The sequence below is a fragment of the Falco rusticolus genome, chromosome 2 (assembly GCF_015220075.1).
Source record: "Falco rusticolus isolate bFalRus1 chromosome 2, bFalRus1.pri, whole genome shotgun sequence".
NCBI lineage: Eukaryota > Metazoa > Chordata > Aves > Falconiformes > Falconidae > Falco > Falco rusticolus.
Window position 1 is genome coordinate 57003121 of NC_051188.1, and position 27251 is coordinate 57030371.

Genomic DNA, 27251 nt, shown 5'->3' on the forward strand with positions numbered 1-27251 from the left:
GTACCAGAAACATGCACCTTGCTTGAATATGTGTGTATGTGAGAGAACTTACAAATATCAAGCTGGACTTGCTGTAAAATAGGATAGGGGTACTGAGAGCCAGGTATTAAAGCAGTCTTAAGTCTGGCCAGGCTAGAGGAAGGGCCAGAGAGTCCAAGCCAGCTGCTAGAAAGAGCATAGGATGTGGATCAGAGTACAGGAATTCCCAAAACAACGTGCAGACCACTAGTACTCCATAACATAATCCACAGGGCTACAGAATCTTGTTAAGCAGCAAAATTTAGTCTTCCCTACTATAAATGTGATGGATGCTACAGGTATATCAAGATAGAGAAGACTGACACTGGTCCACTAGCTTCAAGTGGTGGAGCACACATGAAGAGGCAGCAGAGAGGTAGTCTCAAGTTTTGTTAACATGCAACTGTAAATCATAATCTTACACAACTTCTATTATTTTGGTACAACACAATTTTTATTGCTGTTCTGAACATCATTTGCCATTGTCTGTTTACCTGAGTGGAGACCTCATTAATATATTTAATTTAAAAACATCACAGGAGTTAAATGGGTAGTTAACAGGCACATAAAGCATTATATTACAACACGTGTTCCACATGGCAGTAATTTGGACATAGACAGCATTTTAACCCGAGCCATGCCAGAGCTTTGCTCCCATTATCCATAAAGAAGTACAAAAGAATTTAAGGCACATGTGACCTGCTGCTTTCAAGTAACAGTGAGGTTAAAGGGGTTACGCAGACAGCTTGGCTTGTGATTAGTATTTCTTGGCAATACTTGTTTCTTTCATGATATAAAATTGAAATGCAGTATAAAAATACATCTTTTCACAGGGTCCAGTAGTGCAATCTCAGTATTTTAATGCTCTGGTATTTAAGCCTGAGGTACATTAAAAGTGCAAATTCTGCTGGAGTTTCTTCAGGAGACCATGTTCAGGAGACGAGAGACTAACCTTTTCCTTTTGCTTCCTAAGAGAGGCTGCATTTTAAGTTAAACAGTTTTTCTTAACTTCTCCCATGAGATATATTATCCAGAGGTGTTACTGATACCCCGATTCCTCTTAGTGCAGGGATAGTTAATGGAATTCCATAATTTACTCTTTGAATACACCTCTTACATCTGAGAGACAGCCTCAGCTTGGGTTTCATAGACATATTCGTCCTTTTTGACTTGTTCCTTTTCTTCCTCATCAAGTTGTGCTTCAATCTCATTTGGATCAGTATAGGTGTAAAAATAAGCCATGACAGCAAAAATGATACAAACTGCCAACAGCAAGGCAGCAAATAGTACATACTCTGCCCACTGTAAAAAAAAAAAGTTTAAGTTATCCATCAGTATTCATTCCTCAAAAGAGTTACACTATTTTACTGTTTGCAAGAAATGAAGTTAATCCAAAATGTGAAACTGAGCATACATAACAAGTGTCATATGACTTAAAGGATTAAGTATTAGGTGTATATAATACATATTTAAGCAACTCAGAATCGAGGCCTTTTCAGCACTTCTGTCTTCATTAAAGAGACAAAAGTTCTATAAATGCTGTAGAGTTCTACAATACCCTTTTCCTGGAGGCATGCAAATGGACCGAAAGACTGAAAAGGAAACTCAGCCCCTCCTTTTGGTCAGGTAATCTCACTTTAAACCAGGCTGGCAGTGATCCTGCTTTCACTTAGGTCAGCAGTAAAAAAAAAAATAAAAAAATTCTACTGACCACAAATCTGGGCAGAAATCAAGACCAGGAACTCCAGCTTCAGAGTGCTGCCTACTCCACCTGAAAAGTCTCAACAGCTTTGTTTCATGCTCTTTCTGGTTAATTTAGCTGAAAGCAGGACTGCCAGACCATTTGCAAAGCCAGGCTCTTCCCTCTCTCAGATACCATTTTGATTCATTAGGGAGTGCCACTAGTAGCCTAAGAGCATCCATCCAACTGCTCTTTGCCAGGAGAACCAAAGCTTTTATGCCCTAAAGAATAAGCTTTGAAACCAACAGCATCAAAAGGGAAGGCTGAGTTACACAGGTGAAGGTTCATTAGCAGTGAACAGAATATTGGTAGGTTTTAAATCTCATTAGTCTAGAGTTTCAGCCCAGAAGTCTGCAGCCTTTCCACACTATGAGAAGTTATTGTAAAGATGCTAGAAATTGATTTTTGCAATCAAAGGACCCTGAGTTAAGAATGGCAAACAACAGATAAGGGAGGTAAAAAATACTTCCTCAAAGGTTTATTAAAGTTTAAGTTTTTGCCTGTGTGTGTACACATTCATACACCTGCTGGGGACAAAGACCAACAGAAACTTTAGAAGAGGCTCCAGGAGAACCCTGTTGTCACAGCCTTCAACACTGGTTTTAATCCAGATAGGTTATGAAGATTTATAACTCCATTACATACTCCAGTAAGATTATTCAGTCATGCAGTAGTTCTACAGCTGACTGGTACACTTGTAGCCAAAACTGACTTCCTATGTTCCAGTTATAAGTGCAAATCCAGCATTAATGCTGATGTTCAAAAGTTGTTGTGGATTATCAGCCATGACCTGTCCCCCAGGATTAGAGCTGCTTTCTCACAGTGTAATACAACAGCATGCTGATCGCTTGTGTGCGTACCTGCTCACTGAGTTTGGATGCTCCAGCCACGATAAGAACGATGATGTTACCGACAGCCACTGTCAGCAGCCATCCTGCCTGCAGCACTGCCTTCATATTAGAAGGAGCCTATAGAAGTAAGACACTCAAGTTTCAGTCAGATATTGCTATCACTTCTTTTCTGATGTTCACTGCATTCTTTGCATTATAACAAGCATTGGTTCTCACGGGGTGGGAGGATGATTTCTTGGTTGGTTGTTGGTGGTGGTTTTGTTTGGTTTTAATTAAAAATTGCTAGAGAACTGAGAAGGCCTGGAGAAGGCTTTGAGGAACAAGAGATGACCAGTACCAGCTGTAACAGCTTTTACTTCGTACACACTAGAGTAACTAACAGGCACGTTTTGCATGTCAGTAACACAAGGTACACATTAAATGAAGAAGTTGAGTGCATCATAGTCTAGCAAAACACATCTTACAACATTCCTGTCACTGTAGTTTATAGGCTCAGAATTAAGGGAAGAAATACACACAGCTAATAACATATTGGCGTTGGAAGACAAACGAATGAGAAGCGTATAATTAAACTGCTGCTAAAGACTGTGTGGAGGAAACTGGTGTGGAGATAAGGTATCAGTACTTGTTCCCTTTATATTTGAGGGCTCTCCAGTTCCGTTTTACAGCAGCGGTACAGTTCCACTTATTTTCAATGGAAAGTCACATGTGAGAAGGAGATTGCAGGCCTAGGGGTTCAAGTCTTCAAATGATGTAATTCAGGATAACCTCATGGAGAACACCGAATGCTAGTGAAACAAGGCCAACTTGCATCAGCCTATAGTCCTGCTAGGGAGCTCTGAAGGGCATAATTGTTCAGGCAAAGCAGCAATACAGAGCCACCACTTAAACAATAGATCACAGATCTTCATTTGTACCAGGATTCTTAACACAAATGAGAGCTCTGAAGAGCAAGACCTACCTGTGCGTAGGAAAACTCCAGCCCAGTGACAGAGAAGACTACTTCTGCACACGTAAGAATAAAATACTGAGGGATCTGCCAAGCCATGTGAACTGTATTGGGTGGGATATCTTCAGAATACACTAAATTAAGAGTGTCTCCAATACACTAGAAATTAAAATAGTGCATTAGGAACAATGATAAGGAGTCTGTACACTAAAGGCACTCTAAGCAGTTTATATCACCTCTATAATCATATATGCACAAAGTTCTGGGTAAATAAGAAATACTGTGTATGAGGCATTGCATAACTAGTTAAAGTAGTAATTTGACCGCAGACTTCATGCAAATCCTTAGTGTCTAACAGGGCTAGAGATTTAAGGCTATTAGTAGTTAACATGAATTCTTGCATTATGTTATCATACCCATCATTATTTTTATAGTTAACAATGGTTTCATGTTCTGTTAAATATACCAAAATTCTATCATGTGTACAATTAAGGTCAAGAGGGATAATTCTACAGATGTTATTCTAATTAGGAAGAAAATATTGGCATGAAAAAGTAATTCTGTATTGTCCATCCAACAGCACTGGCAACTTACCTCATTAAGTACAATTGTATAGGCACTGCCAAATCCAAATGCCTTTGAAGTAACTGAACATTTGGCTGAATTTGTAATAACCGTAATGTTGTCATCTCTGAAAGAAAAAACACAGTTTAGACCACAGGTATAGACAACTGTGTGTATTATATAAAGTAAGAGTTCTATGTCCTTTTCCCAAGGAAAAGTGTCTCTTTAGTGGTTAAATTAGGGTAAGGAAAATGCTTACCTTCCTCCTGGAAAGAGTGTGTAATTACTGGCAGAAAAGGTCATCAGTGCTCCAAAAGAAGTGTCACCCATAGTGACATTAACAGTATCAGGAAAATTGTTTATTAACCTTTAAAATGCAAGGGTGATGAAATGCTAAACAAAATACTCGTAAGTCAAAGAATACAGGTTTTGCTTTTAATTATATACTGGCAGCATAATAAGGATCAGGTCTTCCCCTTTCATTTTTGAAAGAACTCTAGATTTCTTAAAGTGGGGCTAATGCAAAAAGCAAGCTAGACTCATGTCAGCCCACTGCCTGCTTAGGAGACTGTTAAAAGCAAGCCTCTACTACAGCCAGCAACAAATGCATCTGCAAATGGGAGATGAAGAAAAGCAGAGAAGTAGTAGGATACTTTTTACTCAAGATTAAAAAGGATATATAGATATACAATCTGTGTTTGTCGTCTACGAAAAAAAAAGTCTAGACAACAGTGAAACATACACTTCCAATTCTAGCTAATTATACCCAAAGTATGCGTGAGATGGTTTAGATTAATTGTGCCCTAGAAATTCCTACACCCCCTAAACATCAAGTGAAGTGTCCAGAAAGTGCAGAGCTCCTACAGTATAGAAAACTATGTTAAGCAAGAAGAGTCCACCTAAGAGGCAGATTGAAAAGACAGTCACACTACTGCCAAAATTTAGGAATAAAACAAACTCTACCTGATGAGATTATTTCCTTCTTCCGGTTTTGATACGACATTGTCGAACAGCTGGAAGAAGAGACCATTATCAAGATACTTTGTTGGCGTCAGCGAACAGCTTAAATGCACTATTACGTAGCATGAGAATTAATAGAGGCTTCAGGGCGAGAGAGACTGCAGACGTTCCCTTTTAGGATCCTGCTAGGATAAATGTCTACTAGAAGACACTGTACAACCACACATTTAAGTCTTGTTTAAAGGGTAACTGTCAAGCTAAACACTAAATTGGTAATTCCACACCATCCTGCCCTGCTGCTCTCTACAGTTCACCAGTCTCACTGGTACAGCAGAGACAGGGAGAGACAGAAAAGAAAAAGGGAACAGCTACCCAGAGCTTGTTCTCTCAGCTTCACACACCCCCCATGTAGACAGCTGTCAAGATATTAATGTATATCTTGGGAATTAATCAGACTTACCAATCGAGTAACAATATCAGTTGCAGTCTTTTTAACTCCAAGAGTGTGACGGTTTTCCCCTGGCAAGTTGAGAACTTCATCTTTAGTTTTATTTCCAGAAATTACTCTTAGTGATTGCAACTGAGAAGTCTCAAAAGTTATGTAGCCCGTCTACAAAGACAAACAAATTGCTATGAATTTCTATGCAACTGCATATTTGTCTGCATCTTTGATGGAGTATTATGGACTCAGGGCGGGGGTGGTCAGAAGTTTACACGTGTTACTTCTGAAGTGCCAGAGAACACAAGCATCTCCTCACTTTCATTTTTTGTTAGGTTTTCTACACAAAGCACCAGTTTCATGTGATCATTATTTTTTAATAATTTATTTTGTTACACAAGCTTCCAAGTAACATGAGCTTCCCACAAGCATTATGGAACAGCTGTTATATTTTCCTGTGTATTTCTTGCTCCAGATAAACTAGACTTACCACCAAGTAACATTCTGTTTAGCTACAGAAGCAGTACTAGCATAAGTTAAGATGCAGCATTTTCCACATAGCAATATCGCCTCAGAGAGGCAAGCGTAAGCTGCATCTTTATGGTTTCAGCATAATAGGAGTGACTGTTACTGGGATGTGTTTTAAATATTCTAAATACATTTCATCTGCAAAAAATACTTCAAACATTAATTAAAAAGTTCTTAAAACACTAAAATAACCCTTTTGTTTTATAGTATTATAATCCAGATATTTTGGATTATGAAATGCATTTTAAGATGTCTATAGTAGTGAGTGGAGCATTTTACACCCTTCATTTTCAGGTATGCACCATGGTTATATCAATACCACATCAGCATACAATTTGAGTGCCCTTATCTTCTCCTCACAGCTCAGTTCCCATTTCAGAGGAGAAACCCTGTTCCATCCTCCTCCAGGTTTGCCTCACATGGAAACAGGACTGCAGGCTATCAGAGAACACACCTCCTAATATCCATTATTAAAAATGTCCATCAGCTGCACTACATTTTCCTGTCAATAGGGCTATCAAAGTTGTGCTGTAGTAGAATCTGAAAAGATTCTTTGACAGAAAAATCTGAAGCTTAGTGTATGCGATGTAGCCACAGAAAAAGCTCCCTGTTCAAGTGATCACTCACAGTAAGAGCAGTGGCTTACTAGAGCGGAATGGACTTCTATTGAAATAAGGAGTGTTCTTGCTGTTAAGAAATGACACCTTTTTAGAGAGAGTGAAGTTTTCAATTAGTTCAAACTAACTATTAAGTTTCTTAAAAAAAAAAACTCACCAAAACAAACTAGTATACTTAGAAGATTGAAATAATTACCATTTCTTCGTTCACTGTGTTTTCAGTAATCATTCATTCCACAACACAAAAAAAAAAGTCTTTAAAACTAATAGAGGAAAACTAGAAAATAATCAGTTAAGAACTATCTTTACTTACTCTGTTAAATTTGTTTAACTTGCTATTCCCCATGTCCCCTTACTTACTGACTCCATAGGCTTTACAGTGACATTCTGAAGATGTCCAAACTCAACTGTTGCACCATCAGTACCTAGATTTACTATTTTGATTTGAGATTGCCCAGCGGCAGGGAAAACTGGAAGAGTTTTCTGTAGGACAGAAAAAAAAAAAATCAGTGCCCTATCTTAAGTCACATGGAAAAAGTACTACATTTGCTGTGATCTTAATTATCTCATGATAAAGATTAGCGTTTTCCTGATGATCTGTGATTGTATGAGGGATGCGACTTCAATACTGGTGTTTGTTACTTCACAGCCAGGCATGGTTCCTCTTTGATCATGTCCTGCAGCATGCTGCCGAACTGCGAAGTGGCCTTGGTAGCAAGAAACGGGCTTTTCCCGCATCCTATGGCTGCCTGGGTTCCAAACTGGGAAGTTTGGTACCCCATTCTGACTCATTGCTCCCCAGCACTGCTGCAGCTGAACTGGACAGAAGCATATATAGGCACCGCCTTGTGTGATAGCCCAGAAAAACTGAACTCCACTTCCCACTAGATCTAACAGCAAATGGCTTCTGTTCTCGTAGAGCATCAAGAGCTGCAAAGCTGCATCTGCTTTCCTCACTTCCTATACTTTTGTCTGCTTCAGTCTCTTTAGGTACATCATACAACAAAACCAGGCCCGTCTTTACCTTTCTGCAGGAGATTTTTGGGCAACAGTCTGGGAAGTTACCAGCCTTGATGAAACTTCTGCTCGATGCTAGTATATGTGCACGCACAGCTCTGCCCCTCTGAACACGGCATGCAGGAAGACAGCCTGAATGAGTCTATACCAGCTGAAGGCCAGACCCTTTACTGACAACTTCAAGTGGCAGAGTTGAGAGCATAAAGTTTGTTTCACTGCTGGACCCAGGCATGAAGGACAGAATTCCTCATTCCTAACTAAAGCTATTTAAGAGTGGAACATCTTGCCTTCATGGTGCATGAAGGCATGCAAGCACCACTAGATAGCTCTTCAGATCTTGGGATGCTACGGATCACCTCCCAGAGATGTGACTGACAGTCCAGCTACAGGAGAAACCTTTATCTGGTTCAGGCATGACACCTCCCTTTGGGGCAAGGAGAGTTAGATGTGATGAATCCTGTCTTAGGCAGGTATTGTCTCTGCCGATGCTGTGATGTCACACTTCACCTCCAGTTTAAACATCAGAAGAGATCAGAGATATGGTTTCCAGCTTTTAATCTCAGTTTAGAGACCCGAGTTTGCCTTTTAACATGTGATTGATGTCAATCGCAGATGAGATGTTTTGCAGGATTGTGTTCATAACTAGTTAAATTATGCTGATCACACTATTGCAATATACTTCAGGTTTCCCTCCTTTCACTTCTGTACTCCTATGCTTGGTTTCATATTTAGGAATCTTGGCTTATTTTCCTCTTAAACACAATTTGTTCTGTATTAACAACTAAATAATAATGGGAAATACTTGCATGTGGCTGAACTTACATCTATTTCCACTTGCACAAGGGCCGCAGCAACAAAAGCCAAAGATGCAAGGAACATACCGACAGTGATCTTCCTCAGGGGCCTAGTACAACAACAAAACATGTATGTGAGTGTTGAAACGAATATTAATTCAAGAGGTTCAGCTGTTAGTTGTTTCCTTTCCACAGTGGGAAACTCAAGTGGCCACAACTAGCACATAAACACCATTTGAAGGGCTGATGTTGTTACAGAAATCGTTCTGCTAAGCTGGGTACCTTTACATTCATAGTTATACTACCGGGAAATACGTCTTTCCTGCAGCACCGTAATAACCTGTTACTTGGCATCTGCTGGGCTTAAACATTGACTGAACATATTAGGTTTCTGCAGAAAAAGTCTGATCTGCAGGTAGAAAAAACCCCACAGCAATTCAGTATGGTTGTTAGCTTTAAAACAACAAAGAGACTAGAAGTTATGCCTTTTTTAAAAGGGGGTAATCATCTTGTGTCTGTATTGCTATGTTCAAATCAAAATAATATTGAATAAAGAGGCAGGGAAATGTGTTGAATTAGGGGACATCTACTGACATTCAGCTACACTGTAAAGGTAAGTTTAAGGTAGGTATTTTATTTATGGCAATGTTGGTCAGATATAGTGTCCACAAATGAATGACTGTTTCCAGCACAGCACATGCCCTCAATTTTTCATAAGTAGATGGAAAAACAGCATTGCATCTTAGCCCTATAAAAACTGTTTTAAGAACTTCTCCCTCTCCAACTTGCAACCACTAGCTGCTTCATTATCAACGGTTAAAATAATGTGCAAATCCCCTCTGAAGCTACACCTAGAAGTACCCAGCAAGCCAGACTCCTCACTGGGACTGAAGAGGAAACATATCTTGTCTCAGGTAGTATGTGTCTCAGCTTAACACTGAGGATTTATATTGTATTTCTACTTGGTATACTTTGGGAGGGAGAGGGAGCAGACTTGGTGGAAGTGGAAAACAATAAACAGCATTTCTTCTGCAATCAAAAGATTTTGCCCATAACTGGAAAATATTGTTACTTTACAAATAGGTTCTCACCTATTTCTTTAAAATATTAGCCCCATTAAATGCATTACTATTTTCTTCTTAGCTGAATGCTTGCTTTTGTTACATTATGGCTGGAAGAGCAGTTTAAAGAAACCACTAAAATGAGGCTCTGCTGAAGTCAGGCAAGTACATCAACTTACGTAAAATTGATCTTGCATTTCTTGATTAAAGGATAAACCACAGCATCTACAACTGGGACCATTACAATAATCAGGATGGGATTCACAGTCTGTTGAAGATGAACGTAAGAAGAGAAAAAAAGAAGTATTTTTCTAAAGTCTTTTCTTTTTTTTTAAATGAAGGGCAATTTAATATATATACTATTTAGGAAGTACTTAGAATAGGCAGACAGATTACTGTACCTGCATTTGGTCTGGCTGAACCTTCATAAATCCCTGGTGAAGGAAAAATAAACAGATTTCAGTATTATGACAACAAATAAACCCAATCTGAACAGTAAATCTTAATAAAGAAAAAAAACAATGAAAAGTAACCTACAAAATCCCCATCCATTGTTGTGGCTTGCAGTGTCCATCTTGACCCCTTAACAAAAGAAGAGAAAGTTAAATGTCACAGTAAATCAATCTTCCAAAGTACCTCTTTAATTGTTTCTATAAGTAAATTGTTGGGGAAAAATACCCAGTACAATAAAAATACAGCCAGCTTGCTACAGGAGTATTCTTACCCTGCAATGTAAACATTTGAACTAGGTGATCCTTGTGGCCCATTTCACTTTATTTACTAGTTTTGTGAAATAGAGTGGAAAATAATTTAGATGCAGAGATTAGCTGGAGAGATGCCAGGGACACCCCATGCAGAGCACTGCCGTGTGCTGTGCACAGAAGCCACCCAAGCGCCTTTGTGCCGCCTGCCGGAGCCCAAGTGCCCCACACCACAGACTCATCCATCCTTCCTTCCCACAGCCCAGCAGCTCGCAGCCAAGCCAGGGCTGGACCTGCCTTGAGCCTTCTGCCCAGAAAACATGCCCAGAGCCTGGTCAAGCAGGGCTGACCAGCCTGAGCCCAGGGTGAGACAGGAACATGCATCGCTGCATCTTTTACCTTTAGCCACCAGCGATGTACTGCCCAAGATATGTGTTATCACTCATGTAATGAGTATTTAGTGCTGAATTTCATAGCAAGGTTGCCTGGTTTTAACAGGTCATGCTGATAGCTACTGCTCACTCGTACTAGTCTTAAGCAGCACGATCTAGGCAACCTGGATCAAACTTCCTACAGTATCCTGCCTTGGATAATGCTTCCAAGCCCCTGGTTCTCCGAGACACCCTCCTGAAGTCATACTCCAGTACTTCACTATGAAATCCTGCTTTCAAGAGTCCTGAGCAGCCAGTCCACCAAGTGAATGAGAATCACAGGCTTATACTTCTGCTTTAAGGTGCGAGGTGTTTGTAACATGTTTGAGTGGTTAAGCAAACTGGCACTCCGGTAATTTCAGCCCTTGTTCTCCACAGCATTTACACTAGGACCCTACATTTCATCTCACAGATGACAGCAGAAGAAGCATTAAGAATACTTTTAAAATTACTGTTTTATCCTCTGAGTCGTGGTTGATAAAAGATTTGAAGAGGCCTCAGCCACTCAGTCAGTCCTGGGTACGTCCAGATAAACTGTTTCCCCTTTTCCCCTGGCTACAGAACATCCTGTACTAACATGACTCTGTAGCTATCCCTTTGCATTACAACCAGATCAAAGAATATGCAAAGAGTTGTTTTCCACCCTCTTATAGACACCTTATGTCTGGTGACCTCAGAGTATGTAAAGTGACATAGTACAGCTCTAATCACCACACCAATTTCTACTTTACCTGTTGGTCAAAAAGCGCCCAGAACATAGGGAGAGGAATATAAAGGAAAAGCACCTTCAACACCAGCTTGATCTGAGCAATCAGTCGTTTCTGCAGCAAAGAATTACACAAGAGGAATAATTGGTTAAAAAAAAAAAAAAAAAAAGAGACAGTTGCAGACTACAGTTTGCAGTAGAGACATATCATGTGATGTTTACCCACATTCCAAACTTTTTCTTGCAGTTACTTCTGGTGATTTCTGTTAATAAGCACAAGGTCTGCTATGGGTGTGGGAAGGGCTACTGGTTAAAGGCGACACTGATACCAGAGACCCCTGTGCCTCTTGGCATGTATACCGATGGCAGCATGAGATCTAGCACTTAGCGTTGCGTTATTTTTCTAGGAAGGAGGTGTTTGAACAACAGGTACCTGAGGAATGCTTTGCACACATGAAAAATGCATATAGGCAAGAGGAAAAACAAAGGGGGCATGCTAAGGTTTGTGCTGCCTTTGACAAAAGGGCAGGGTGTGTAGGAGGCTAGGGATGTGATCAGGGACTGTGGGACAGAAGATTTTGAGAGTCATAGTAAGGAGTTTGTGCTGAGGCTGGGAGGATACAGCACAGTGTTCATCCACTTAAGCTGAAATTCCTAAGCATAATTCTGCAGTTTGATCCCAGGACAAGTGTTACGGTCCTGTGCATTAACCATGACAGTCAACACTATGTCCATTTTTCCCAGTATATTCTCCTGACAGAAGAAGATTTGACAAGGATAGCGCTTGCTAGTTTACCAACTCAAAAACTAATAGGTGTTTGTATTTGTTCAACAAGGGACCTAGTCTTTTCTTCACCTCCCTTGAATGTCCCTGGACAGCCTATGATCACACAGAGCACCAACTCACACAGCTCTGCTTTCTCCTTCAGGCGCTGGGGTGGTGACCTGCCAGGCCCACTGAGGTTTGGCCAGACCATTAGCTTGTGGATGATCGAGGCCCAAAACTATTTGCCCAGCACTTGAGGCAGTGAATCAGAGCCGACAGAGAGGCTGGGGATCAGGGGATGTCACAGCAGAGGAGCACTCACACAGTACTTACATCATACTTCTCACTCGCCCAGTCTAGCCAGTGCTCTCTCTTGGGGAACTCCTTGCTGCGATGCCGAAACCTGTTTTTGATGGCAAACTGAAAGGAGACGGAATTTTGTTTAATGGCACTACAAATATTTGTAAGTGCTATAAGCTGTTTTGTCATTAAAGATGACACTCCTGTTTGTAGCACTGAGAGGGTGCTAAAGGTGACTGGCTTCTCTTAAACTGCTCTAAACATCTAAGGGAATTGCATTTAAGGCCTCACACTGCGTATCCAGTGGAGTGTGCTCCTGGGGTTAGGTGAACCAGAGAGCTCGGAGTAGCTGCTCTCAATGTGGGTTGCTGTTAGGAACTTGAAGACGCACCTACTTCAGATTTACGTACCACAACAAACAGAAGAATCTCATATGCACAGGTTTTCAGAGCTGAACGGTACGTGTCACTATGAGAAGCTGCATCTTGTAAATATTCCTCATACCTTGACTGAACATACACAGATACAGTCCTGAAGAACTGCTAAGACTTTCTGCATGGAGTAACATGCAAGGCTGAGCCGGGCCTTAGGGGCAGCAGCACTCTGAGCAACAGCCAAAGTCTCATCCAGAGCTGTGGTTGTGGCAGTGCTTACAGGACAAGCAGTGGTCTGGGCTATAACAAGCTGGCAGATCTGCATGGAGAACGAAGTCAACCACAAATGACAAAATCCCTGATCTCAAAGCTGAGGCACTGCAAAGTTGGGACGTGCAGTGCTGGCCATACAGACTGAGCTCCCTTCCTTGCAGGCTTGCACTGACATGTCACCCCCCTGACCTCCCCATTATGAGGAAAGAATGATCCCCAGAAGCTGGAATAAGGTCTTACATATCACTGATACCTTGCTTTGTTTCCTTTGCATATAAATTAATCTAAAACCCAAGATGTAGATAAATAAAAAAGCAGCCTAAATCTGGAGGTATAAGAAGCCTTAGAAAAAAAGTAAAAAAGCTTTAGAGGCTTCCCTTGTATTGTAAGACATTTCCGATGTAGGCAAGTTCACTGAACAGTTTTAAAAATTGCTGCCAAGGTTTTTGGGAATACAAGTAATACTTACTCCAATGCATTTGGAAACTTGAATCATTATATTTCCTTGAGGTTGAACTTTCTTGTACATTCTACTTCCAGTTATGAACACAACTACAATATGCAAACAGAAACCAAAAGCAACTCAGTATTCATGGAAAATAGGGGCAAATAATTTGGTATGGAAACTGTAACAGTCAAGGAGTCGCATCAGGTGGGAATAAGCTTCCTAAGGAGCAGGGAAATTGCCTATTGGCCTGGCGTCATACAGTAAAATAAATCAAATTAATATCAGCAGGTTGCTTTTATTTAAGACAAAGGACTAAATCTGGAAATTCTTAGGGTAAGTCTTCAGTGGAACATTAGCTTAATTGAGGAATGGTCAAAACATAGACCACTTAGGACCTTGTCCCTGGCCTTGCTGTACCAGGTTAGAAAAGCTTTGCAGGCTCCTCTTCAGGAGCCCAGGCTGGTGCAGCTCACACCATGCAGGGACATGCGAGGCTCTGCCTGAACTGCAGGACTCACCGAGATGTCCTCAGCTCCCACACCCAGGCACGTTCCCAGGCATCACCCTCCTGCATACAGGGTGGGACACTGGCAAACCCCCGCAGCTGCCATCTGCCCTGGGTTGGGTGCACAGGCACGATGGGGTCACTGGTAGCTGCAGGTCCACCCTGGGTGGTGAAGGACCAGGACCACGAGGGATGCTGTGGTACATACTGACACCCCCTGGCTTCTTGGCCTTTGTACTGCAGCAGCAAGGCTCAGGGAGTGACCCACAGTGCAGCTAGTGAAGATGCAGGTGTTTGAGAAACACTGACACACCCGTATGGTGTTTCTGCAGTGCAGGGACAGTTACCTTATACTGTTTGCTACCCTGGACTACAGATAATTTCCAAAACCCCCATTTTCTCTGGGTTCTCACTACATCCAAAAGACCTTGTCTATACAACTCAATAGTCCAAGAAATATAGACATTAAGTTACATAATGTGCAGAATTTAACGGTATACTTGTGCCTCTCCCCAGCCCCAATCTGTCTGTCCCAATACATCAGCCTCCCCTGCAGAAGTGAATACTTCAGCTTAATCCACCCCACCTAAGAAAAAAGTTCAAATCAAGAACTGTGGAAACAATCAGGCATTGTTAGAGTTTGATAGCTGGAGATTTCTACCACTTTCATTATTCTGAGATCATTATCGTTTAATCATGTCTATAACTGAAGCAGCAAGATGAAAACAGTTCCACTTACCCAAGGAGATAGCCATGAGGGCAGCAGGAACACCAAAAGCTAGTGGGTAACATCGCTGTTTGCTGTGAATGCCACACTCTTGAGCTGAAGTATGAAACAGAATTGGATAAGAGTCCCAGTCAGCGCTGCCAGTATTTTACATGGGGTTTCTGCTCTCCATATTCATTGTTAACTCAGAGAGTGGGGGAAAAAAAACCCCAACGTCTCTGCTGACATTGTGGACAGAGTGGATGATCAGTATCCAACTTACCTTTTATTATTGGAAAGGGGAATTATATATCTCAAAAATATCACATAACAGTTAAGGTGGAAAGGGACCTCTAGAGGTCACCTGATCCAACCCTTCTGCTCAAGCAGGACCACCAACAGGTGTTTGCCCAGAACCATCTCTGAGGATGGAGACTCTACCACACCCTGGGCAACCTGTGCCAGTGCTTGATCACCTTCACTGTGATGAAGTGTTTCCTGATGTTCAGAGGGAACCTCCCGTGTTTCAGTTTGGGCCCATTGCCTCTGGTCCTGTCACTGGGCACCACTGGGCAGAGCCTGGCTCCGTCCTCTTTGCACCCTCCCTGCAGGTATTTATGTACATTGACGAGATCCCCCCGAGCCCTCTCTTCTCCAGGCTGAAGAGTCCCAGCTCCTTCAGCCTCTCCTCGTAGGAGATTTACATTTAGTTTTACACTAAGAAGTGAAGAATGCTACTGGAATGCACATCAAATGCACGTTCTTGGTGAGAAAGGAACTAGATTACTAGGGTTCTAGGACAAGTCCATAAACAAAGATTGAGTAGCATAGTAAATGTAGCTTGCTGAAAAAAAAAAAATAATTCTTAAACACCACACATGCCCTGCCCTGGCAGTAGTCAGTGATTTGACTTTATAGACTTCATGCATACACCCTGGAATGGTGCTCAGAGCGTGGACATAGCTACTAACGGGGAAAGGCAAAAGAAGAACAGAATTATTACCTTTTTCACCATACTTCCTCTAACATCCTCTAATCCTCAGGAGGATTAGAGCTTGATTTGAAAAAAAAAAAAAATTAGTTTGCTGCTAGTTAATGTCTGTCTTTATTCGTGTCAGCCTTTGGGTTAAACCTTTATAGGACATAATGGTATCACTTTCCTCAGCTGAATTTGTCTGTTTTTCCAAGACAGTTCTTACCCTGTATCAGCATGGAAGTAAACTGTCCATTGTGCCTTATGCACATCTTCTTCCAGCTTGGGAAAGGATAGAATTTGCATTAAGCAAACATCTAAAAATGCCTTTACACAGTCTGTTCCAGTCAAGAAACCCAAAGGCCAGAATTTCAGCCCAGTGCTTTAGGGTTATTCCAGAACTCACATGCTGTTTTCTTTCTTTTGAGAAAAACAGCTTTCCTCAAACTCCTGCCAAGCACATCCATATTGCACAGTCTGCGTAAGCTTGCCATGAAAATCCATACACATATGGATCAATGAATTGTTTAGAATCACACTATTACTTTTTTTATCTTCTACTTATAACTTTTTCATATCTTTAAAGGAGAACATTTTACTTTGTCACACAGAGAACATAATTTATTTTGTCACATGGGTAAACATCTTCTCATGTGCATAGATGCTTCTGTACTTTGCATGAGCACACTTTAGAATAGTCTCCACTTCCAGAGCAGAGGGCTCTCCCCACCTTCCATTCCCATCAAATAGCACATCTCTGTTGTGAGATGGTTTTGAAGGCATTGGAAGAGGTGCCACACTGGTACCTCCATGGAATTATGCATTAGGCATAGAAGTTGATGGCTTCAGCATGTCTCTTCAGATCTAGTACTTCTGATGCTAAAGACAATTCAGATCTTGAACTGGCTTGTTTTTTGACAGTACCTCATGGCTGAGAAGTTGAATGACATACACAGAGACTTTAAAGATCATCTGCCAGATAACTCCACAAGGTGTCAAAGAACAGACCATTCATTTAAACCTAACTGTACTGTAATCCAGCACTCGTCCTTTACTGATGCCTACCTGCTTTAGAAACAAAAGGTGTGGCCTTACCTCTGAGAATTGGGGTGATTATAGTAGATAGGAGACTGCCAGCATTAATGGACAAATAAAAGATAGAGAAGAATCTAGTTCTTTGTTTTTCCTGCAGGAGAGGGGAAAAAAAAAAAACAAAAACACACAAAAGCAAAAAGATGTTTAGGAAGGATTAGCCAGAACCACATTGATCAGCCTGGATTGAGCAATCAGCAGCTCTGTTTGCACAGTTCAAGACAAATAGTTATCTAAGCTCTTTCTTCAGCTACTCAGGAAACGCTGCAGTAATGCACATGTCTAAATATGTGTATTATTAGAGTGTCAGAATAGTTAAGCATTAGTAAGGGTCTCTGTATGATTGATAGTCTGAAAGACATTGTTACCTGATCATCCTCAAACTGATCTCCACCAAATGCTGACACACAAGGTTTGATCCCACCAGTACCAAGTGCAATGAGGATTAAGCCAATCATGGACAGAGCACTGGAACAAAGTACAAAAGAGAAATAGAAGAAAGTCACTTTGCTTTCTTACTTAGAATGTACATAGGAGACTGATTGCGAGACAGTTGAAATTCAAGTAGTGCAAATTTAAGGCTTAAGCTGTCCCACCCTTTATCAACCTGGAAAAAACTCATGTACAAGGCAACTCACATGTGCAACGATACATTATCGGGAAAGCCATCCCAGTTGTGATCGGTCAGGTCATTTATAGAGCTCACAGACATGACTGCTTGCCCAATTGTATAGACAATAGACAGGGAGACAATTGTCCTGGTAAAGACAGAAGATAAATTTTTAGATATATTCACACCATTACACACATGCATACAGACACAGATAATGCTGACTTTTTGTTCATTCAAAGATGCTTAGTAAAGAAGCATAATTAACAGATGACAAGATAGACTCAACTTATCACAAGCTACTGTCCCCATACCTCTGTCACAGTATTTCTGTACTATTTTATTATTATTTTAGCAAGCTTTGTTTAATTAAGCAAGGCAAGATGAGAAATGTAGATATCACCACACCATGAGATATTTAAAAATCTTCAGTGGTTGCCTTTTTAATAACCAACTCAAGAATGTAATTATCATATTCCATATATGGTGAAGTTCAAATGAACTGCTGTACAACAGCAAAGTATGCAATTTACACTGATTTTAATACTGTTTAAACATCCTTTGTTTTTATATTTTACCTGCAAGGAGTAAAAAAAAAAAAACAAAACCCAAAATATCTGCTTTAGGCATGGGAACTCCCCAAAGTACTGTTGTGAACAACTGTATTACCCCACACACAGCTGTGAGCATACCAACATCCTGATATCTTGAAACTCAGATCAGAGAAGCACCAAAAAGGACAGACTGAAGGCTTTCCTCTGCCAGGAGGTGCCCAGGAAGTAATCATCACTCCCCACCCCCATGCCTTTATGGTCCACTCCTCTTTATGTAAGAATATACTCCATTCTAGCTTTGTTGGAGCTTAGAGTACATGACTGTAATTTAATCCACGTTCATCCTCTCCCTTGGCTGAGGCTCCATTCCACAGGCACAGACCCAGATCTCCAGTCTGGAGGAAAAGCAGAAGTGGGGTGCAGCGATGTGAAATTATTTAAAACTCTAAGTTTGCAGCAGCAGAAGTTCCAAACCTAGTGTGGCCCATGACAATGAAGGGCAAGGCTCAAGGACCTAGGACAATCAGAATCTGTTGGATAAAAGCAAGAGATCCGTATAGCAAGCTTGGAGCACCCTGATACCAGAGGGACAGAGGAAGCACCACTCTCCATTGACCAGGTTTTGACTTTAGAACAAGGTTTCTCTGACTGAAAAATGCTCTTCCCTGTAGTAGGGTAAAAACCCACACAACATGAGGCAACAGTGAATTTGCTATTTAGTAGAAAAATTAGGAATTCTTTCTTAATAGCGATTCCATAGAGTTACTTGACAACTTGGGAGAAAGTTTCCAATTGAAGTTAAACCCGAGCTGAGCAGGAAAGAAGCCTCTGGTTTTTAGCTGTGAGGCTCATAAGCATGCTGGGAAGACACCACTTACATCGTTGGCACTGCACAGATAGTACCCAATTAAGAAAAAGGTGATTTCTGTACTGTTTTCCTCAAGAACCTCACACCTAACATGAGCAGGTCCCAGCATGTTCCTTGGCAGACACTACGCAAATTACATGGGCTGTAGAAGATTTGAGTCTCCCCCATAAAGTCCTTAACAGTGCTTGGGTAACCTCCTCCTCTTGTCATCATAGATTTTTTTTAAAATTAAATACTATTTAAGCCTTCCTCATGGAACCTTGCTCTATCTTAGAGCTTTTCCAAAAGCATTTTTTTCTTGTCAAGCTTAGAGTTCCAGTTTCAAGCCCTGAGCCATCCTACTGAGCTCCTGTTAAGGGCCTGGTGGCCAAGGGCTTGTGGCACTGGTGTACACAAGTTCAAGAGGGAAGGGAATACAAGGTCAGCAGGGCTTTATCTTTATAAACCGGGTAAAAGCCAAAATAGATATTTAAAAAAAAAAAAAAAAAGAGCATACCATCTAAACAAGTGACTATGCAATGTATTTAGGCTACAGTCTGCCAGATATCCAGCTACTTGCAATGAGTAGATCTGCACTGATCAGACCAGCTCCCCCAGAGCACACCTGAAAGTGGTTGCAGCCCTGGGCTCCCAGAGGCTGCCAACACAGTAGAAGACCAGGCTGTTGGAAATAATTTGGTTACATTTCAAAGCCCTTCATTCAGTGGTACTTCTCCAAGCACCTAGTGCACAGGTAAAAACCCAGAATTCATCCCTGAGAGAAAGAGTTGCAACTCAGTAAGAACTCCTACAGAGCTGTCAAGTCAATCATGGAATACTTTAGAACATATTCTAAGTCCCAGTTAATACCAGATGACACAGCATTTCACTATTTCATTGACCACCTGCAACAGGTAAAGAGGCAGTCCAATGTAATTATAACCTCCAGTATCTATTTTCACAACATGGTAAACACTTCCCTCAGTGTAGCTTACATTTTGCCCAGATGCGAGGAAAAACATGCACCATACTTGGAAAGCAAGCTACTACCCTTAACCAATTAGAGAACCGTAGCATTTGTTAACTCATAGGGCAGTTTCAGGTCTGAGCTAAATCAATTAAAACCTCAAGATTTTGAGAGGGGGGGGGGAACCAAAACAAAACCCCACCCACAAACAATCCTGGAGTAGCCAGCACCAGCTCTGAAGCTGTTGTTCTGAGCTGCTGCTTGAGGTGATGGTTTAAGTAACACTGATCTCAGGTGAGCTTTCCTGATTTTGGGTTGTCTTCAGAGGAAGGACTCACTTAAACTTCCCCAGCCAAGAGTCCGCAATGAGCGCTCCAAGGATCGGTGTCAAGTAGCACAGAGCGACAAACGTGTGGTAGATGGCTGTAGACAAGTTGTCATCCCATTGCAGGAAATATTTGAAATACAGAACTAGCACCGCTGTAGGAAGAACAACAAAAAGAACAGGTTACAAACCAAAGTCAGGGCTGGGTAAGCAGTAATCCACATGCGGAGACGCAGGACACAGCACATACCTCGCATGCCATAGTAGGAGAACCTCTCACAGAACTCATTGATGATGATGAAGAAGATGCTCAAGGGGTAGCCAAAGCAGCTTGGCTGGAGACAAGAGACATACAGTGTGAGCTCAGAGCTGTGCAACAGACTAACATTGCTCACTGCGACCCGCAAGCTTGAGGAAGCTCAGTGCAGACTCCGTGGGGGCAGGTAGGTACCCAGGGGTTAGGAGGCTGCATGGGCTTCTGTGGAATGACACTGATTTACCTGAACCAAGAGGCAATTCTTACTTTCCCCTCTTGGTCCCCAGAGCTCCACGCACTTATCTGCCTGTTGCAAAAGATCTTTAACAATACTATATTTGACCTTCAAGCATTGCACCATGAACATTTGAAGTCTTCAGCATCTAATCCTTAGAGCAATCTTGACTGGTACAAAAAAAATTAAAGTCAAAAGCCAATGTTTTTTAAAAAACTCAAAACCCAGACCTAACAAAAAAACCTCACTATGCTAAACCCCCACAGCACACCAGTTAGAAGCCCGGGGCTATTTTTAAATGGCTCCAGTTCACATAAATAAACCTTTAAATATTTTAGTTAAATATCTTGGGAAAGCTCCCCATCCTTACAAATATTCTGCTATATGAAGAATCCTTCATTTCTTCAGACTTGCTGATAGAACTGACTTCACTCCTAACCTAAAATGGCATGGCCAGATTTACTGAGCCTTCACCTACTGCAATAGGCATCTCCACAGGCACCATCATGCAGCTTGTGATGTGCCTCTTGCCACGGAGACACAGGGAATAAAAGCACCCATCAGGTACAAATCCGGCATGAACAGCAGAATTGGGAATTTAACCTCTGATTGCCTGCTTTTCTTACTGAATGAATACATGGGATCATTTCTATTAAAACTACTAAGAATGCAAGTTGAACATTAACTTTTCTTTTTACCTCTTTTTATGGGTTTGGTCCTGCAAGTTGCAAAATCAGACTTTTAATAAGCCTTAGAACATCCCAGGGGTAAAACAGTTATGAAACTTAAGTATGGACAAGAAAAAGATAAATAGCATTGTTTGTCTTCATGTTGTGAAGCCTTAGGAATTAAATCCATCTGTATTCCAAGTGAGACAGGAGGAAAAAAAAAAAGTTAACTTTGCAGATCAAAAGGAAAGAAGCCTTATGTGGGAAAATCCTGCCTGACATCCTGACATGATTAAGTTGGAGAGCCTGCATCTCCAGCAAAGCCTCAATGAACAACACAACACTGTGAGACTTGTGTGCTACAACATGCTTTTTGTGAATACTGCAAGAGAAACGAAAATAAGAGAGTGGTGAGAGTATTGCTGACTTAATCATGAGTATGTCCAAGCAGCCTGAACAGCCCTGATCTTTGGTACCAGCTGAAGCAAGTATACAGTGCACACCTCGCCCGTGGTTTGATAAGCAGGCTTCACTGACAGAGCCCGACTTCAGCCGGGGCAAGTGCCAGGTGGGACTCACCTAGCTTCAGAGCAACCAGAATCTGAGGCCTTAATAAAAACATGTCACTCAATTTATCACATCCTCCATGGCCAGAATTAAGTGTCTCCAAAAGGAAGACCATCCTTAGATAAAATTCACTTGAAGGTGCCCATTTCCCTCAGGTGAAGATACCAGGAGCTCTCAAAGACTAGCCCCAACTTGGCTGCAGCTTTTGCTGGACTGGTGTTCGTATGGAAGAATGCTACCCAGCCCTGTAAATGTTCCTGCTCCCAAGGAGATGGATAGAGAACCACACCATGAAGGCTTGGCTCAGCATCCCTTTGATACACTGCAATGGTTTTGATCTCAGCAGTTGTCAGGTTAGGCCCCAGTGCAGTAACCCACACTGCATGACTGGTTTCTGCCAGTGTAACTGGGTGTAACCCAGCTGGGGAGGAGAGAACATCCCCGTCCGAAGCAGAACAAACCCTTCCCTGCCTGTGGCCTGCCTACAGAGAAAAAAGGGACAGGGCAGTCCTGGCCCAGGGGGTGGTGGCACCCATCCCCACCAGAACTTCACAAAACCTCTACTAAAAGCTTTTTGATGTTCTTGGGATTCTCACAACCCTCCCTAGTGTTCGGCCACCACACCACCCAACAGCTCGTTGTTTAAGAACGTGTTACGTGCTGATGTGGGGAGGCAACCAGCTTCCACCGAGGCTGTGGATCTGTTTTAAGCTGCTAGTGCTTATGTGCCCGGCAGAGCCATCCTGCACTCACATGCCAGCACAGCAGCCACTGGTGGGTTTTTGAGCTGGTGGAGAGCTGGCTGAACAGGAACAGGGGCATGCAGGAGAAGCTACAGGGCCTTTGCCAAGATAAAGACCCTCCTTTGTTTTGTCCAAGATGCTACAAAAGCAAGAAGAGAATAAGCAGTTATGCCTTGATAATATATGACCTATATTGTTCTTGTTTTGCACTATACTGTCCTCTTAAACCTCTATTGTGTTATACACAAGCACACACACATTTACTTCAACACTTTCTGTTGTGATCCCCATTGGCCAGGAAGCACTGGATCTGCCACTGAAGAGGTAACCTGGAGGTCACATTTTCTAACACTCTCTGTAACCTTCCCCTGCCCTGGGGATGCCACCACCCCGCTGTACAGCTTTGACTTTGGCTGCTGAGGAAGCCGCTAATCTGTGGGAAAGCTGTGGTGAAAGTCTGTGGGGTAAAACCTTGTGCGATAAGAAAAGCAAAGGCAGAGATAGGGTTGCTGAGGCAGGCGTCATTAATGGTTCAAAGATTTGAGAGGAAGAACTAACACCAAAATGTAAGAGTCCTAAGGGAGAGCTGGTGGATGATGACAACCCAGCCACACACAGAGTGGGCTCCAGGGACACGTCTCCTCCCAATGATGTCTGCTCAGCCAGCAAAGGTTCTTCAGACATTTCAGCAGGGTGGTGAGCACACTAACGCTTAGCTGGGATTTAATAAGCTACCAGGCTGCTTTATGTGTTGGCCAACAACTCATTATTTTCTACTTTTAACGTATGTTTATAGAACATTTTTTTTTGCACACTGCTAAAGTTACCCAAACAACATAACCCAAGGAGAGTCAGTATAACAACTTTTTATAAGAGAAAACAATACTTACCGATATGCCCTTACTCTTACTTTTTGCAGCTGTGGAGGGGAAAAAAAAAAAACAACACACAAGTTAATGGAAACTACTAAGTAACATTCTTTTAAAGCCACTGGAAGACATGGGAAAAGTTCAACTCAAAACAAATGATGAAACACAAACATAGTATTGTTCAGGATGAGTAAGTCTTCAGTTTGTTAAAGGGGGACTTTTCATGGTACAAGAAGGTTATTAGGAAAAGCTTCACTCGATAGCATTGTTTTTCAGGCTATGCATACAGTGCCAGGGAAAAAACAAAAAAGAACTGTTGGGACAAAGAAACCCATCCTACTATGACTGCTCACCACACATCGTTCAAGGCGGTGGCAGCCCACCCCTACCCCCCACAGAAGGCAAATCCTGTTTCTACTCACTCTCAGGGTTGTCATCTTAATGGCAAGTCAAGAGTAAGGAACAGACTCGGGATGCCCTGCCAGGGGTGGATGCCAAGTCCTGAAAAGGGACAAACTTGCCATAGCTCAGACTTAAAGAGGGCCGAATACATGGCCTGACGGAGTGATCCACATTAGCAGCCAGTCTCACAACCTGGAGATTGACCCAGGAAAGCCTTGAAGCACAGGAGGGGTCCCGCTGAGGTCAGCAAGAGTAGACAGCTGCTTGCAGCCCTGAAGTCACTTCCAGCTGCTCCCGGCAGGTTCACTACCCCTGGCAGCCCTCCAGGCAGTGTCCTGCAGGGCTTGCTTGGCTCAGGGGACAGGCTCAAAGGCTGAGCTTGCACCGTGTCAGATAAAGGCCCTGTGCCCACATAGTGGATGTCAGCATTTCCTACAAAACCACATGAGCGAGTTCATTATCATTAAGATAAGACCAAGTACATGATGTGAACTTTGAAATCCGTGCTTGCAAATGAAGTGTGCCCATAATAGATGGCAAACATTTTTCTTATAGACAAGATCATTATTTAGTCCATAGTTCACAACAGATGAAAACAGCTGACAGCAACACTATAGTGCTTGACACGATACTAAATAAAGTCACTCTTAAAAATTTTAAAAATTTATCTGATTCTTTCCTTCAATGCCATGGACAACTGTTTTCACAGCAGAGAGTAGTATTCTACAGGTAATTCAAGAATACATTTTTCTTAGAAAACAAGTAACATCCAGAAAGTGCTAACACTTCAGGGTACAGGCAGATACCAGAGCCATTAAAGCTATTAGTCATGTTCCTTACACCACTCGTGAGCAGATATTCTGAAGGATTCCAAGGCATTAGTGATACTCAAGGACTTGTTGTGAAGATAGTGTATTTCCACTGGTTGGCCTTTCCAGCACATGTGCATCATACTGCTAGTTTTTCATAACACATACAGGGAACATCAGTTTGAACAGCTTATGCCTGCCTGTTAGCCAACTCTTGAGGAAAAAAAATAATAATAAAAAAAAAAATCAAGGAACTTGTAGCTGGTTGGGTTTTCCTTTCCAGAGGATAAAAGTGTCACCTCTGCAAGAAACCCTATACAGAAGACGTCACTTTTGCAAGAAACCCTATACAGAAGACATCACGGAGGCTTTTTTTCCCCAGACAACATTGACTGACTTCAGTGTTTAAGAGAGAGACTTACTTCTCAGCCATTTTGACTTTATGCCTCTACACTCCTTTTACAGGGACAGTCAGGAAACTCCCTGTGGCGTTAAAACCAACATTTCAACACAGGCACCTGAACTGACTGAGGGACTTCACTGTCAGGCAGCTCTGGAGTTAGACCTATAAAAGCACAGCACACCCAGCATTTTGCAGCAATTTCAGTCACGAATCTGGGGTTTGCTAGTGGCATGTTGGAGCAGTCCCTCTTTTGGGCAACCCTCGGTACCTCTCATTCTCTCCCCACAAAGAACGACCTGCAGAACTGATCATTTTCACCACAAAATACAGAAGAGCTTTGCATTTTTCAAAATAAAGCTCCAAAAAATTATACACTTTGTATTCCCTTAAGATACCAAGTATTTTTGAGCAATGTAAAGACAGAAGCTACTCAGTTCTTGGCTTGAACACTAAGTCTACATAGTTATTTATTGGTGGGTCACTGCATCCTTCCACACTTGCAGGAAAGGTGGGGAGCAGGCTTATGGCTCTGACCCCTTCTCCCACAGCTCCCACCAGTACGGTTCCCTGCAGTCACGGAGATGCTGTAGCTCTTGTCGCTCATGGTCCACGTCACAAGATGGGAGTGCGTTGCCTTGCTCCCTGCAGCCATCACCGCAACTTTGCCTGGTTGAAATACTTCATGTCTGTGGCCAGGCTAAATCTGTACGCGACCATGCTGTCACCTAGGATGTTCTTGGCTGCAGAGGGAGTCTGTTCTCCTGCCGGCTGACTGACTCTGGCACAACCCAAGCCTCTTGCCTCTGCTCCTTGGAGCTGCCTCACAGCACCTGCACAAGGATGCTGCTGCCATCAGGACAAACACCACCAGGAGTCCCTGCTTCACACCTCGCTCTTCCAGAAAGACACTGGTGCAAAACAGTCAAAGCAAATATAAAGCAGCAAAACTGACATTACATGAGTAGTTCCAGCTGCATGGGGCTTCTCCCTTCCCAGCACCATCACCATTTTCCCGGCTAGCTGCCCAAGGCAGTGAGACCCTGGTGCCTCTCTGGGCAGCAGCGCTGCCAAGCTTTGCCTGCTCATAACTACAGTTGCCTGTCCCCAGAGCACAGATGTCCTGGTGAAGATGCAATGGTACTTTCTGAGGGGGGCTTTGATACCTCAGGTTCCTCCCCTACACAAGACAAGGTTTCCTCAGCTCAGGAATTGCTTTCTAGGAGAGGCACGCCAACGTGCTCAGACACTGCAGGACCAAGGGTCCAGCAAAGGGCAATGGAGAGCTACTCCCCAGAGAGGCATCATTCGTGCCTTTGCTACTCTGTATTCCAGTTTAGACACAAACTAATCTTTGGGATTAGCTAGCTAAACTGGCTCTGCCCTTATGTGAATCTTCCAGATGTGTTTCTATATATTTAAAAAACACTAATTAGGTCAACCCTAGGTAAACACTCTTGTGAAAAAGCGTTATTTAATAGCCGTGAGAAACACCACATTCGAGTTGTGCTAGGATTTCCAATTTCCACATCCCTTAAAAGTTCAAGATCCGCCTTACCAGCGAGGGGTTCAGCCCGGAGGGGCCGCCGAGGCCAAGGCAACAGCTCGGCTCTCACCGGGGCGCCGGGGCAGGTTCCCGCAGGCTTGGCCGCGGCGCTGCCGGGGGGTGAGCGGCCCCGCAGGCACCGGGCTGGGGCAGCGGCGGGGGGGGGCGGCCCGGGGAGCCGAAGGCACCCGCTGTCACTCAGACCCGGCACCGAGCAGCAGAGCCAGCCCCGGGGAGCCGGGACCCCTCGGCCATGCCACCAGCTCTCCGCCGGCTGCTCACAGCCCAGCCCACCGGCTCAGGGGGAGGCGGCCCGAGGGTCCCCCCGGTGCCCGGCCCGGCCGGGGGCACCCCGCCCTCCCTGCCCACCGCACCTACCCATGCTGCCGGCGCGATCCCGGCGAGGCGCTCGGGGAAGGAAGGAGGATGCCGGGGGCGACCGGGCTTTAAGGGCGGCCCGGGGGCCCCGCCCGGCCCCAGCCGCTCCGGGGCGGTGCCGCCGGCCGGGGCAGCGCAGGTGGCGGCGCGGGGCGGGGAGGGGGTGCGGGGCGGGGAGGGGGCGCGGGGGGCGTATCGCCGGGGCAGCCGCGGCCGGGCCCACCCGCCGGTTGCGCCCCCTGCTGCGGCAGCGCAGCGCGC

General features: G+C 43.2%; 1 protein-coding gene across 1 annotated transcript; it reads right to left on the bottom strand.

Moving 5' to 3' along the window:
* Positions 1-569: 569 nt before the first annotated feature.
* Positions 570-27070, bottom strand: SLC15A1 (solute carrier family 15 member 1). Its single transcript, XM_037377757.1, has 23 exons — positions 26991-27070; positions 23477-23505; positions 20368-20452; positions 20131-20272; positions 17453-17572; positions 17183-17282; positions 16818-16908; positions 14783-14866; positions 13560-13642; positions 12477-12563; positions 11403-11492; positions 10077-10121; positions 9941-9973; positions 9719-9807; positions 8507-8588; positions 7028-7150; positions 5544-5693; positions 5087-5136; positions 4383-4490; positions 4154-4250; positions 3572-3718; positions 2620-2727; positions 570-1320 (listed from the first exon to the last, which is right to left on the bottom strand). Exons 1-23 carry the CDS (start codon positions 26992-26994, stop codon positions 1132-1134), a joined length of 2136 nt encoding a protein of 711 aa, XP_037233654.1. The 5' UTR covers positions 26995-27070; the 3' UTR covers positions 570-1131.
* Positions 27071-27251: the final 181 nt, after the last annotated feature.

Bases quoted from the DNA above. Each gene is read 5' to 3' on its own strand.
- SLC15A1 (XM_037377757.1), bottom strand. The intron at 16,909-17,182 runs GTAACAATGTCT...CCTCTCCTGCAG, and splicing joins ATCAGTTTGAGGATGATCAG to GAAAAACAAAGAACTAGATT. The intron at 1,321-2,619 runs GTACGCACACAA...TTTTTTTTACAG, and splicing joins CATCCAAACTCAGTGAGCAG to TGGGCAGAGTATGTACTATT.